At 37.5% G+C, this 15990-nt stretch overlaps 1 protein-coding gene across 8 annotated transcripts in view; it reads left to right on the top strand.

Annotated features, from left to right (window-relative positions):
• TNRC6A (trinucleotide repeat containing adaptor 6A) overlaps nt 1–15990 on the top strand; it is a 101696-nt gene that overhangs the window by 22140 nt on the left and 63566 nt on the right. For all 8 annotated transcript variants that reach the window (XM_033217723.1, XM_033217722.1, XM_033217720.1 and 5 more), the window contains one exon: nt 7362–7383. In XM_033217723.1, coding sequence (XP_033073614.1) covers nt 7362–7383 — 22 coding nt within the window. The remainder of the gene's footprint in view (nt 1–7361; nt 7384–15990) is intronic.

Below are 15990 nucleotides of genomic sequence, written 5' to 3'. Positions count from 1 at the left end.
TAGCCTCTCTGGGCCTTAGTTTCCTTGTGTTTTGTTAAATGAGGGTTGAATTAAGTGAGATGATGTTATTATATGTGATACAGAAATAGAGTATTAAAGGAAAACATAATAGACATAATAGGAAGTAAAGTGTCAGTTTCTTTTTCCCTCTTTATTTAGTACTTGGGCTGATTTTTAAAGTTTGCAGTGTACATTAACCTTAAAATAAACCTAGGACATTGTTTACTGCAAGGGAATTCTAAACTAGCTAATGTAGTATAGGAAACTATAACTAAATGCAAAGTAAGTTAAAAAAATTTTAAAATCTGTAATTATTAAAAATTTTCCAAATTGTTAATACTAAAAGCTGATAATAGTTAACTAAATGGGCACTCATCTTTTATGTCAAGGTTTCAAGACATTAAAATGTTCTAAAAGACCTTTGAAATTACTGTTTCAATTCTCTATTCTAATGAAAAATTATTTTGATTTCTTATATATGCCTCTTTTGAGCCAGGCATTGTGCTAAGAATTGGATGTAGGCTATAGCAAGATATTTAGGTCCACATTATTTAATAGGGGAAAACACAGGCTATAAAAGTGGCAGGTGAGGCATTTATGGGGAACTGTTGCAGTACAGAGAGAGAGGTGCATAACTCAGGCTGAGATGGGGCAGAGGAACAGAAATTTCCTTAGAGTTGAAATTAGGTGAATAAGGAGCAGAATAGAAAAGGATTCCAAACAGTGAAAACTCAGAAATACATGGTAGCCTCTATGTGTTAAAGGATGGGTTTTACTTGGGGGAAAGGGAGGGAACCAAGGGTGGAACTGTGAAGAGTTGAGCTGGGAAAGGCTAGGAGGTTTTCTCAGGGCTTGGGGGAAAATGCTGAAAATGTTTTAGTAGAGTGACATAAAAGTTTGTATTTTAGTATGTTTACCTGGGAAAATTGTGGAATTGGATTAGAAGGGGTAGATACCAGAGTGTGAAATACTGGTGAAGGGACTATTAATGTAACCCCTAGACTTTGTTTAAAGGATACAGAGGGAGAGTCAGCGTAGATTGATTCGCAGGTTCCGGATGAGTGACTACATTTGAGAGGAGTTAATCAGGCTGGGGGATACAAGGAAAGGGGAAATGATAAATAATTCATTTCTACATGTCCTGAGCCTAGGGGTGTCATCAGCAAGTATTAGGGAGGATAATTAAATATGAGATGAGAGGAGATGATGTGGCCCTAGACACCTGCCTTTTGGTTGCTCTTAGGGGTGCCTGGGAAGGGATGCATAGGTATATGAAATGGTTAGGGTTTTGGTAGGCTTCTCATGGTTTGGCATTGACCGATGCCTTGGGCCTCTGTCAGAGGCTGTTTATGTAGGATAGTCTTTGCAGTCTGGTTGGTCATTGCCTGGGATTTCTTACGAGAAGGTTATGTCCTCTGTAAGTCTGAGTAAAGGTAAAGGGGTAAAGGCTTATCAGACTCTTGTTCCATGGTGTGAAAGGCCGTTTGCCCAATGAAAAGAGCTTCTAAGAAACTTAAGAAGTTGGCCGGGCGCGGTGGCTCAAGCCTGTAATCCCAGCACTTTGGGAGGCCGAGACGGGCGGATCACGAGGTCAGGAGATCGAGACCATCCTGGCTAACATGGTGAAACCCCGTCTCTACTAAAAAATACAAAAAAAACTAGCCGGGCGACGTGGCGGGCGCCTGTAGTCCCAGCTGCTTGGGAGGCTGAGGCAGGAGAATGGCGTAAACCCGGGAGGCGGAGCTTGCAGTGAGCTGAGACCCGGCCACTGCACTCCAGCCTGGGCGGCAGAGCAAGACTCCGTCTCAAAAAAAAAAAAAAAAAAAAAAAAAAGAAACTTAAGAAGTTTATTGAAAAGGATGCTCGGGTGTACTTTATGAAGATTCAGTAGTTTGGCAAGCATCTGAGTGTTGAATTAGGCTCTGTTGGTCCCTGTGTCTAAGGAGTTCAAGAATTAGCTGATAAGTCAGAATGTATGTGAAATGGCTAGAGAAGAGGCCTAAGACAATATATAAGTGTATTTGTTTGGAATTTATTCTACTTACTGAGAAACTTTAAGAAAGGGGTCACTTGAATGATATCTTTAAATACTGTGTTTTTGTGAATATAATTTTAAAGTTGTAACATATACAACAATGGCTCTACTTGTTACAAGTACATCTTTACATTCTTGTATAAATCGAATCTCTAAATCACCAAGTCAGTATAGGTGGTCACTTATGTGTAGGCAGCTTATAAATAAGCCTCTAACACATGAATGGTGATTATTGTGCCATTTGACTTCTCACCAAATCTGAAGTGACAGCTTTTCTTATTGTTGCCCACTTCATTCCTGTCTCACCCCGTGGTTCCAGTCTCTCCCCTCAACCATGTCCTTACTAGAACTTACATCATCAGAAGCTTAGGGATATAAGAAGTTTTTCCTTCTTTTGCCAGATCTTCGGCACTGATAGGGTATTCCTGTGTGTCTCATAGACACATCAATAGTATCTGCCCAATGAGCACAATATAAAGAAAGGTTTAATACCTCTAATAAATGTTAAGTTTAGCAGGCTAGGCCACTACTGTAAATTAGACTGTTCTCCAAATTTCAAATAATCAGCTTACAACTGAATTTGAATACAACCTGTTGGTGAAGTGAGGACAGCTGGTATTTCCATAGAGTGTTACCAGATAGCTCTTGAAAAGAAAAGAAAACCCCAAATGGCACACTTTATAGCCCATATGAGGAATTGTGAGTCATAGGGTTTTTAAGACAGGTTTCCTGGAACTGTTTTTTTTTTTGTCTCTAGTAGGAGCCAGCAGGTGTATCTAGGCAGATATCTACATGAGCCAGGTGGGCAGGTCCATTTATATAAATGTTGGCATATAAACTCAATACAGTAAAAAGTCTATTTTATGTAATTTATATTTTCTTATTTTTGAAAAGGCCAGATATTACCTGTTCTAATACATTTGTTCATCTTTAATATAAGGAACCTAAGCATTAGAATGAATTAAGTGATTGACCTTGTTTTCATCATGGTGACAGAACCAGGAATATAATTGAAATTTCTCTTCTCCAGCTGGTGCTTTGCCAAAACCCTGTGCCATGACTTTATCCTTTTCATGCAGAACATTAGCTTATACTTTGCTTTATTTTTTGTCATATAAAGGTGAACTTTAAAATTGGGAAATAATATATTGTGATAATTTTTATAATAGGGCATAAAATAGGTTCTTATGCCATGAATACTGAAAATGCATACATTTAATAGTCCCCAGTGGCCACTGTGGTTTTTTTTTTTTAAATTAACACCATGGGTTATTTTCTATTTTAAATAAAAAGCCAGATAACATAACTTCCTATAAAAACAATTAGACACCATCAAGGCCTTCAACAGTATTTTCATTATGATAGTTTTTATTATCCTATCATTTAAATATTAATTTAAATATTTAGATTCTTTAAAAGAGCTTTTTCACATTAAAAACGGTGATTTTTATTATATTTCAGCTCCAATACATTTGTAATTAACATGGAGACCAATGACTGGTTTTTAAAATGTTTTGAAAAGCCTTTTAATCAAAGATTATGTGTAACACTCTTTTCTGTTTCGTATCTAAGAACCAGGGTTGTTATTTTCTGATTCTTGGGCTTAGAAAATAATTTGATAGAGCATGGAAATGTAGGTTCTATACTTTAAAAAAAGGAGAGGGGTGACAGTAGTAGCAGTAGGTTACTATGGATTTCTCTCCAGGTTCTGTTTTTAGAAGAAATTTCTTGAAGGGATCTTAAGGGAAATGTAATGAGGAGGAAAATGGAGATTGAGAAATAGGTTAATTATAGAGGGATAGTTTAGTGTAGCCTTTACTTTAAGCATGCAGTTGTAGTTCCTAGAAAGCATATAATGGTTGAGGGCCAACGGGAACCAACAATACAAGTTGGGATCTTTTGATGTTGAGAATGTTTCAACATCCATGGACTTTTTGCTGTTACTGTGTTAAGAGCTGAAGGGATTTTTATAGGTGTTATTGACTTAAATATACTAAATTCAAGTTTAAATGAGACCTAGGTTTTAGAGAGCTTCCAGCTTTATTGCCATTTTTGAGGATCATATTCAGCAGCTTAATTAGTAAATTTTCTCAGTAACCTTGGTGGTAACATGACCAGGCCTGAGTTGTGCTCTCATTGAGGGCAGTTAGGTGTTCTCTTAGTCTTGCCCCTTGTTGGACCTTACACTTCTCTTTTCCTCTTTTTTAAAACCCATTTTAGTCAACAGATCTGGATTCTAGACTGAGTGCTGATTGCTAAGTCATAGGAAAGCTCTCTGAGCACTAGGTATCTCATTTAAAATCAGTGAATTGAACTAGGTTAATTACTTATTCTTAATATCAGGTTATAATACTTGGCACTGTTAAGACATTGTAGATGATTAGAAAAAAAGAAAAACAAGACCTGGAAACGGGATGAATGTAGAGTCAGCTTGTTTGCAGCAGTGAGAGCCGGTACTGAGCCAAAGCACGGGCAGCGCCACAGCAGCAGCTGATGTCTGCTGGATGCTTTCTATGCGTCAGGCTTTGTCCTAAGTGCTTTTATATGAGTTAAATCCCTTTAACCTTACAACTCTGAGACGGGTGTTTTTGCCACAGTTCTATAGATGAGGAAACTAAGCTTTAGAGAAGTTAACACATTTGACCATGGTCACACAGTGTAAGTGGCAGAGCCAGGTAGGCGGTCAGGCTTTAGATCCTGAGGTCTTAACCACTGAAGTGTGCTTCAGGACCATGTTGTTGGGACAAGCAGTGCAGAGCCTGACAGGCAAAGCAAGTGGAGTGCTGTGCTCTGCCACTGCACTGCTGTCTTCAGTAATGAAGGTTGCAGTTGTGATCATTGCTTGTGGAACCATAGCTCAGATTTTTTTTTTAGAATAATATATTAAAAATGGAAATCATTTTGCTTCTAGATTGGCCAGAATCTTTTAATTATCTGTGTGAGAGGATTTACAGTGATACTTCACATTTGAAGTGGTGGTGTGTAGTTTTTCAAACAAAATCTTTCACATTTTATTATTTGACCCTCCTAATAACCCTGAAAGGTAAGCAGGACAATTATTTTGTCCATTTGAGAGATTAGGAAACTGAGACCCAGAGGGTTTAAATGATCAGATCATTTCAGAGTGAAAACAACCAGTCAAGATTAATTTTAATATATTTTATGTAACCTAATATAGCTAAAAAGTTACTATTTTGACATGTAGTCAGTATAAAATATTATTAAGGCATTTTTTATTCTTTTAAAAATACCGAATATTAGAAATTTGGTGTGTAATTTGCTCATCTCAGTTCAGACTGGCCACATTTCAGTGGTCGGTAGCCACATGTGGCTAGTGGCTATTGTTTTGGATAGTGCAGACAATTACTCTTAAAATGACTGACCCCACCTCGAAAATTCTTTTTAATAATTTGAGTACCGTACTAGGTCTCTAGACCAGCCCACAAAAACCTGTTTTAAAGAAGTGGAACTCTTAGTTCTGTTTCTTCCTATTCCATGAGGAGCTCTTGGTTTCTGTAATACTACTTTCATTCCTTCTGTACATTAAATCCGATTCTTAGGGGCAGACACACCTTAGGTGTCTCCATGGGGCCATTCTCTATAGATGACAGAATACTGAATGAGGCTGACCATTGTTTTGAAGCAACTTTTTCCAAAGAAGTTTTGTAGCATATATCCTTTATGTTGTAAGGCCTAAAAGAGCAACACTGTATACTTTGTTTTGTTTTGTTTTTTTGGTAGAGACGGGGTTTTGCCATATTGGCCAAGCTGGTCTCAAACTCCTGGCCTCAAGCATCTGCCTATCTTCTGCCTCCCAAAGTGCTGGGATTACAGGTGCAAGTTGCACCTGGCCTACTTTGGGTTTTTATGTGGTTATTGTTTCTATGTTCTGAATTTTTTTTTTTTAAGCCTTTCAACATGTAAAAGAAATTTTCTGCTAATTCTTTGGCTTCAGAAGATTATGCATCTTATTGTTTGACAGACATTTCTGATACCCAAAAATGTTCATAGACTAATTTCTGTCTAATAAGACTTGTTTTTCTACTCTCAGATTTTAAAAATGATTTTTCCAGAAACAAATAAAGTGTTGTTAGCTAGTTGACTGGTTGTTTGGCATTGTCTTTCCATCAAAAAAAAATGTTTTTAATTTAAAATTTGATCCATAGAGTAAAAGATGAGCCTCCATTATTTTGTATTTCACTAGTGTTCTAAAACTTAGCAAATCACTTAGGTGGTGGATCAAGACTCCCTGACTTTCTGGGGAAAGATTAATGTTTGGTGTGGCTTCAGTATTAGGGTAATTACTATAGCTTTTACCATATATATCTATAATAGTATGATTTAAAATGGTATCTTTGATAACAGTAATTTCATATAACTAAGCAAAATGAATTATGCCCCATGGCAGCTAAGAAAAGCTTTATCGCCATTTGGAAACAACTCCTGGTTATTCAGTTACATAGTCTTTTCTCACCTCCCTTCCTGTTCTTGTATCTGTTATTTTCAGGATTCCCATAATATTGATTTTGATCAACAGGTTGATTTTTTGCTTGGGCTTTTCTGTCTGGTTCTTTTTGAGGCCCTTGGGAGTTTGAACTAGTCACCTTGAGGCAACCCTGCTGTCCTCAAGCCCCCTCCTCAGTTTTGGTGTCAGAAAATGAAGAGCAGATGTTGGAAGGCAGTGAAAGCAGAGTTCATGTCAGTTCAGCTTCTGATCACAGTAATTTTAATAGATTGTCAGATGTGTCAGAAGTGATAAATTAGTTTGAAATTTTTTTCCGCTCAGAAATACATAGATACTTAAAAGTTGACTAAGTTTAATTGCAATAGCAGCCTAACCTCCAGGAGTTAATTTTATTACTAATTTGGCTAAAGTGATTATATACAGCTTTTCTTACAGAAAACTTAATTCATCTTTTTATCACTTGCAACAATTTTTGAAGCCATTTAAACATACAAAATATATTAAATCCATTAAATGTAAAGGTCTCAGTTTGTATGAAAATCATTTTTAAAGGACATGAGAAAAGTGCACCTCCCATTTAAAAAATTATATACTGTCATACAGTGATGTCTTCTATGCTTAGTGTCACAAAAAGTAGGTTTTTTAAATTAATAAACATAGTATCAGAGATAATGGGGCACATCTGTGGGAAAAGCATGCTTTCCTTGCATATCTTTTCCTGTGCAGTTCATCTGTTTGAGAAATTCCTCATTTAATAAAGGTATATATGTCTTATAGTAATATATGAACATTTTGTCATAACAGTCCATTTCTTTCAGTTTCATATTTACATTGTTTTTTGTTTGTTTGTTTTTATTTTAGGCCACTGAACAAAAAATCAAAGGTACGTTGTTTAAAGCTGTTTTTTATCCCTTTTTTCATTAAAGCAAGGTTGTTTATATGCATTTTTATTCATCTCAAGGATGGGAGAGAGAAGAGCATGAAAGAAATGGGTGGGCTAAGACTTCTTCAGTGACATACCTTGGGGTCGTCCTTTGGGGTTTCATGGTTATTGTGGTGTATATCACCACATTTATAGTGCACTGCCTCAGAGCTGCCTTAAAGCTGTCTCACAGGATAAGAGTAAGCACCGCTTCCTAATGTACTCCCTTGTTTTGACTCTTGGGGCACAGGCACCTTTCTTTCAGTCTTCCTTCTAAAAGTCTTCTTATGTGGGGTAACCTCTAGGACCCCACTCTATCCCTTGGGAGTTCTGCCTCCTTTATATCTTGTTCTCTGAAGAATGTTCCCCATTCCTTTTTATAGGCAGCTAGTGACATCCATCTCTGTATTATCACTTAGAATAGTAGATTGCAAACCTTACACATTGTGTGAGATTGAACAGCACCCATTAGACCCCAAGCAAAAGACACTGGAGTGATAAGGAAACAGGAGACTACTTCCTCTCAGGAAACAGGAGAGTAATTCCTCTCAGATCCTGAATCAGGAGTTCTTCACCCTCCCAGGAGTTGACTACTTGGTAATGAAAGGTGTAAAGCTCTCAGATGCTGAACTTGTTGGGCCTTAAGATTCTGAATTTTTATTTTAAGCTCTATGAAAAGTATAATCTTACCCCTCAAAAAAAAAGATGAATGAAGGAATGAAATGATTCAAAGAGGAATGAAATGGTTCAAGCATGATTCAAGACAAAGAGATAAGAAATAACATGATGTGGCTTACAGAAGTGGTATTCCATAACATGATGTGGTACACAGTGGTGGTATTCCTAGAGCGTTAAATACTCAGTGATAAGTGGGCAGGGTTGAGGCTGAAAAGATAGGTAGGGCCAGGTAAAAGTGGGTTAATTTATGTGCTGTTTGTACCAACGAGCTTGGACTTTTTATGTGACAGGCAGTTAGGAGGCATTCAAGACTTAAGCAGAGTGACGTGGTGCTTTGTTTCACTTTGTTTTCCATTTTTTAAAGCTGTCAACTACTGTACATGGAAAGTATTGGTTAGAAGACAGGTAGGGATTTGAAAGGTAGAGCTAAGAGAAGAAAGGCATTGTGAGCAGAGGAGGCAGGTAGACAGCATGGGGAATACAACATGCATCTTTTGTCTCTGGAGTTGGGGAGGAAGCGACCGAATATAGGCTCGGAGATAGAGGGAGCCACAGGGCTTCATGCTGGTTAAGCCAGCAAAGGTGTTTGGATTTGGAATGTCATGGTCATAAGCTGTGCTTTAGAAACTTAGCTTTGCCAGTAGTGCCTAGAGTCACCAGTAGAAGTGAGATTAGAGAGGGTCATGAGGGTTTGAACTGAGGTCTTGGCAGAAGAGGTAGAAAGTGGGTGACAGATGTGTGAGATATAATTGACAGGACTAGCAACTGATGAGATCAGAAGAGGAATTGAAGGTGCTGTTGTGGCTTTGAACTTGGAATGTCTAAGACAGTTACAAGGATGTGGAATGTAGGGAGCAACATTGCCAAATTAGTAGGAATGTTACCAAATTAATTTTCCTAAAACTCTATTTTCCCCACCCGTCTCCCCCACATAGCAATGGTAAGTTGTCCCTAGTTGTTCTTGCTTCAAGACCAAACTCCTTTGCTTAGCTTTAAAGGCCCTCATTAATCTAACCTCCCTTGACCTAACCAGCCTGTTTCCCATCACTCTTTATACTTTTTAGAGCATTCTTATCGCTTTCATGTTCATTCTTGTTTCTTTTTTATCCAATTTCTCAGCCAAGGATGTCTTTATCAGGCCTTTCAGGTTTCCTAAACCTCTCAGAGTTCATCCTCGAATGGGTCTCTCCAACTACCGTTGATATCTCCCTGTCCAGTTTCTTAGGCTGTTATAATCTCAAATTTGGGCACTTGGTTATATTCTTAGATTTTTGATTGATCCATGGATATTTGTTTCTTCAACATCTTTGAGTACCTAGTGTTTATATCATTTCTAAATGTAAGTAATTTTTTTCTAGCCTTACATAAAATATGATCATATTTAGTCTTCTTGTTTTTGTTTTAGATTTTTCCACAACTCTTGAGAATGATAGGCTGAGTATATGAAAGTCACTTCAGAATACATTTTGTTGTTTTGCCAGTGATTTCACTCACGTCATCCTTCTTTTCACGGTGTCTCTCTTCATAAGTGTTCACATTTTTTCTGATTCATGGAAATGTGTTGTTTTATTTCTGTGCTATGTATCTGTCTAGGTAGTATTTACAGTTTGGGGTTCACACAGTGGTTAGAGATTACAAACTGGAGACTTGAGGGGCAACTGTGGCCCACTTGGTGTTGGTGGTATTTACTAAACTTTGTATTTTGAAATAATTTTAGATTTACAGAAATGTTGGAAAGATAGTACAGAGACTTCTCGTACACGCTTCATTCAGCTTCCTCCATTATTAACATCTTACATTAGCATGGTACATTTGTCAAAACTGAAAAACCAACAATGATACTAACCTCACCAGTTTTTCCATTAATGACTTTCCATTCTAGGATCTGATGCAAAATGCTACCTGCATTTAGTTTTATGTCTCCCCAGTCTCTGGTTTCTGTGCTGTTTTTATTATAATCCTGTACATTTTAAAATGACTGCCAACATTTAAAAATCAGAAGAGTATGCCTATTCCAGAATTGCTGCTTCTCTTGCAATTCATACTGTCAATATGATTTTTTCTCTTTCTGTATTGTAGAGTCTGTGTAAAGACCAAGTTTAGCCACATGTGGCCGTCAAGTACTTGAAATGGGGCTAATGTGACTGAGGAACTAAATTTTTAATCTTACAGGGCAACATAGCTCTGAAGTGTAATGGGCAACATAATGACATTCTTGAAAGTTTTATTCTTGTGACTTCAACTTTGAAAAACTGTAAAGAATATAAATATTTGAATATTCAGAAAATCTTTTAAAATCTGTATCTTACGAGTATGTCCTTGAAACACCAGAAGAGTGAAGTGCTAAAAAACTTCTGGTGAGGTATAGGGATAGATGGATACATTTTAAGATGCCCTGTGGTATATATAATATAAAGGCCCTTGCCTAATGTCTAATGTCCCTCTTCAGAGTGTCCTTGGGAACTTGGTTGAGAATAAGAAAATGTTTTTTAAAGTTTTTCAACTCTGACATGGACTTTTCTTTTTTTCTTTTTTTCTTTTCTTTTTTTTTTTTTTTTAAGGAGACAAGGTCTCGCTCTGGAGTGTAGTGCACAATCAGAGCTCACAGCGGCCCTGAACTTCTGGGCTCAAGCAATCCTCCTGCCTCCTGAGTAGCTGGGACTATAGGAGCAGGCTATTTTTTTTTTTTTTTTCTTTTTTTAAATGTGATCATGCTGTGTTACCCAGGCTGGTCTCAAACTCCTGGACTCACATGATCTTCCTGCCTCAGGCTCCTGAGTACTTGGAACTATAGGCATGAGCCACCGCAGCTGGCTGACATTGGCTTTCTTGGGAAGCATGTTGATTGTACATTCCTTTCAAAAGAATAAGTAAGCACTGTTGATTTTTGACAGCTAATTTTCTTTCTCTCTCCTCACTTTTTCCTCTGTCTCTTCCCCTCCCTGTCTCCTTCATATCAGTGCCAGTGCTTTTTTTGAGTGATTTCTTGAGCAAGGTATCTTCCAAAGAATAACAAACCCCTGAGCTCCTAAGGGAGTTGTGGGAAGCCCAGGGAGATCCTGGTGGGAAACAGCAATGGAGAAACAAGGATTAAGATTTTATTTTTTGGGTGATAAAATAGCGAAGTTCAGTTTATTACTGCCGTTCTGTTTCTGGGTTAATTAAAAACTCATGAAATTGAATCAACATTTACGCATTTTTTTTCCTGCCACAGTTGACACAGTTATTTTTATCAATTCTAGCCTTAATATTTGTTTTTCTATCAAACACAGTGTTATTACATCTGGATGATAAAAATAAATCAGCTGCATGTCAAATCATATTGTAGACATTAGAGAGCTGACTTAGAGCCCTTTCTATGTGCCAGGCACTGTGCTTTATTTCATTTAATCAAGGAAAATATTCTAAATGTTTAACCACTAATAATGAATGGGTATCAGCAATTCAGAACAAGGCCCTAAAAGCTTCTTAATGTGCTAAGAGTTACTTTAGTTACTGAATTTTGGAAATCTGTGGGATCCAGGGCAGGGTCCATGGCAGCAGATTGGGTACTCTGGGACTGATGTAGTCTATATTTAAAAATTGATGTGGGAGTAGGCCTTCAGTGTATACAAGCACAAGGTAAGTTTACGTTTAATCCTCTCAGCAGCCCTTTGAAAGTAGATATTAGCACCACTTACAGGTGAAATTGAGGCTAGGAAAAGTTAACTAACTTGCCCAGGTTATGCAGCTAACAAGTGCCTGAGCCAGAATTTGACTACGAACTTGACTGGGCTCTGCCGCTTCTGTTTCTTTAAAAACAGCCCCTACAGTTACATGGAAGACAAGATGTGAAGGACACACGATTGCTCGTGCTGCAACAATAGTCACTGAGGGAACTAAAACAACTGATCTTTTAAAAGGAATCCAGAAAGATCTTGGAACAGATTTTATAGTATTTCTCCATTGATTAAGCATATAGAATTTTTTTTTAAAAAATTGTAGCACCAGTATAATTTTGTGAATTAGGGGGGATTTAACAGCTTTGTGATGGGTGAGGCATTGGCTCTTAAATTGTTTGTTACATCTTTGGTTGTTGATGAAAATGAACAAGAGTTTTGAGAGCCAAGCAAGCAGCTGATTCTAAAACCTCCTGCATACTTTGATCTCTGTGCAGTAAACACTGATCCTTCTCTGGAGCAAAACCAGAGTACTAAATTATGTTTGAAGTGTTTTTTTGCTACAACTGTAAGGGAGATGTAATGACAGTTTTGCTAAAAAAGAACCCTTCATTTCATCATTCTTCAAAGGGTGGAGGACCCTTTCTGAAGGGCTTGGACAACAGTTAAATCCCTTTCCAGTGTGCCTCTTGACCGATACATTTGTTAAAGTCATAGCACACAGTTTAGCTTCTGGAATGTGACTGAGATGGCTAAGTTTGTGTTGATGGAAGAAGTGTTCAGTTTGTCCCCTTCTCATTAATAAACAGAGCACCTCTTTACTTTTTCTTTCAGTCATCACTGCCAGTATCATCCATGTTTCACTATCTCATGGGATCATCTTGAGAAACAAAGGAAACAAAAAATACTTATGTAATAATCCATTAGTCTAAACTCAGGTTTCATGAAGTGACATTGTTTCCTTCATTCATAATTCGTGAAATACTTAACTGTTTGCCAACCCTGTTTTATGCAATGTTATGGTTACTGGTAATAAGCATGAACAAAACAACCCCCAAGTTCCTGTTCCCACTGCACTTCCATTCTCGTCTTCATTTTAGTAAAGGTAAATGTATGATTAAAGGCCTTTATCATTTACCTGTGATCTGAACTTATCACTCCATTTTCTCCATAAGATCTTATTATATATATTTAAGGTGTGCAACATAATGTTTTGGCATGCATATGCATGTGAAATGAATACTATAGTCAGGCAAATGAATATACTCGTCACCTCACAGTTACCCTGTTTTTTTGGTAGAAGTGCCTAAAAGCTACTGTCAGCAAATTTCCAATATACAATACAATATTATTTAACTATACATCAGATACCTAGACTTACCCACATAACTGCAACTTTGTACCCTTTGACCTATATCTACCCTCCCTAACCACTATTCTGCTCTCTCTTTCTGTGTATTTGACTTTTTTTTTTTTTTTTAAGATTCCACTTGTAAGTGAGATCTTGGCAGTATTTTTATTTCTCTCTCTGGTTTACATCACTCAGCATAATGTCTTCCAGGTTCATCCATGTTGTGGCAAATGGCAGGCTCTCCTGTTTAAAGACCGAATAATATTCCTTTGTGTATATTTGCCACAATTTCTAATTTTCTTTTCTTTCTTTTCTTTTCTTCCCCTCCCCTCCCCTCCCCTCCCCTCCCCTCCCCTCCCTTCCTTTCCTTTGCTTTCCTTTCCTTTTTCCTTTCCTTTCCTTTCCTTCCTTTCTTTTCTTTTCTTTTTTTGAGGCAGTGTTGCTCTGTCGCCCAGGCTGGAGTGCAGTGGCATGATCTCTGCTCACTGCAACCTCCACTTCCCGGGTTCAAATGATTCTTGTGCCTCAGCCTCCTGGGTAGCTGGGATTACAGTCATGTACCACCACACCTAATTTTTTGTATTTTTAGTAGAGACACAGTTTCACCATGTTGACCAGGCTGGTCTCGAACTCCTGACCTCAAATGATCCACCCACCTCAGCCTCCCAAAGTGCTGGGATTACAGACTTGAGCCACTGCGCCCGGCCTACAATTTCTTTATTCATCTTTATTCATCCATAGTTGTTTCCATATCTTGGCCATTGTGAATAATGCTGGCATGAACATGGGAGTACAGATATTTCTACATGGTGCTGATTTAATTTCCTTTGGGTATATAGCAATCCCCCCGTATCCATAGAGAATCCGTTCCAAGACTCCAGTGGATGCTTGAAACCTCAGATAGTACTGAACCTCATATATACTATTAATAATATGCTTTTTCCTATACAACATGCCTATGATAAAGTTTAATTTATAAATTAGGTATATTAAGAGATTAACAACAACTAATAATAAAATAATAAAACAGAACAATTATAATGATATATTGTAATAGTTATCAGATTTTGGTCCCTCTCTCAAAAATACCTTATTGTACTGTTCTCACCTATTTTTGTACTGTGGCTGACCATGGGGTAAGTAAGACTTTGGAAGGTGAAATCTTGGAAAAGGAGGGGGGACTACTGTATACCTAGAAGAGGAATTGCTGAGTCGTATGGTAGTTCGAGTTTTAATTTTTGTGGGAATCCATAAGACTTTAAGTTTCCCAATTACAAGGCCTTCTATTATAATGAATTTCAGGAACTTGGATGGCTTCACAGGGGTTACTGTACTGCCTAGATTCTCAGAGGAGAAAACTGAGGCTCAAGTAGTTTGTAACTTCAAGCACATAACCTGATGATACACAGAGAAGATGATACTTGTGAGGCCATTAGGGTAAACAGAAGAGGCCACTCACAGGTGAAGATGGCAATCCCAGAGAGTCGAGTCTAGTCACCCATTTCCCCGTAGTCTGTTTCCATCACACAGGTTGAGTGGTTCTGCTGTTAGAATTGGGGCTTAGTTCACTGTTTTTGTCCACAGTCTACGTAGTAGACATGATTTTTGTGTTGTTGGGTGGTATTAAGTAATACCAGGATTCTAAATGTGCTGCAGTAGTTTTTTATGAGATATTTAGAAGGCACATGTACACTAACCTCTTTAAAATAGAAGCGTAGGTTCATACCGATTAAGAATTTACTAATGGCAGGTGTTTTACTTCCTGTGGAAGATGTCTTTAATCTGTGTAACAAATAAGATTTGTAGCTCTGCACTAGCAGGATGAAAAAAAAATGGCCTTCCAATTTCATGGGAAATAGTTCATAAAATGATTATTTTTAGGTAGATCATGTAACAAAGTCACCATTTTTTCTTTCCTCCTATTGTGAAAGGAAAATGATTTCCATAGATTTATACATGTAAGTCTAGACTTAGGTACTCAGGGAGGCTATGAAGAATGCTAAGGAGACCCCTTTTGGCTTTAGGCAAGGATTATTTCTAACAAATGTAGATTTGTTGCTTTTAAATACTAATAAACTGTTAAATTTGGTAGAAATGAAAGATTCTATACCTTCACATGTCTGATGAGACTGATCTGCAGGACAAAGGAAACAGGAAGTAGATATGAAAAAAATTAGTTTAATGGCTGTGAAATAATTTTTAAAGTGGTTAATCTGTAGTTAGCCCTTTATTTTTAGAGAGTTTGTTTTTGCCCTTATAATTAAGATGAAAATAATATATACTAGAAGGAACACTTGTTTGGGGGTCAGATTGGGTTTTAAGTTTCACCTCTGCCATTTAGTAGACGTTTGAGCATGAATAGCTTTCTGAACTGTATTTGCCTCATCTGTAAAATGGGAAGAATATTTCAAAGTTATGGAATCATGATGAAAATTAAGAGATAACAGATACATTGCCTGGCATCTAGCTGATACTTGGTAAATTTTAATATCCACCACTGTGGTTTTGCAATATCCTAGCAACCTTTCAGCTGCTTGAAATGACGTGCTAGCAGTTTCTCCAGTTAATTCAGGGTTCCTCCACACCCAGAAGTGATTTGCTTTTTCTTCCCATTAAAGTAGAACCCAGCCCAACAAAGGTGAATCACAGTGCAGTGCAAGGAATATGTCTTAAAACATGAGGATGGATCTATCAGCTTCATAAATTTGGCGGGCCAAAATTGGTGTGTTTTCTTTGACTTGTATGTATTTACCATGCATAATCACTTGTACTTTTTTCTTTTTATCTTTTTTTTTTTGCTTTTTTTGAGATGTAGTCTCACTCTGTCGCCCAGGCTGGAGTGCAATGGCGAGACCTTGACTCACTGCAACCTCCACCTCC

The sequence above is a fragment of the Trachypithecus francoisi genome, unplaced genomic scaffold (genome assembly GCF_009764315.1).
Source record: "Trachypithecus francoisi isolate TF-2019V2 unplaced genomic scaffold, Tfra_2.0 Lachesis_group10, whole genome shotgun sequence".
Lineage (NCBI taxonomy): Eukaryota > Metazoa > Chordata > Mammalia > Primates > Cercopithecidae > Trachypithecus > Trachypithecus francoisi.
This window is presented reverse-complemented; position numbering and strand designations above follow the sequence as displayed.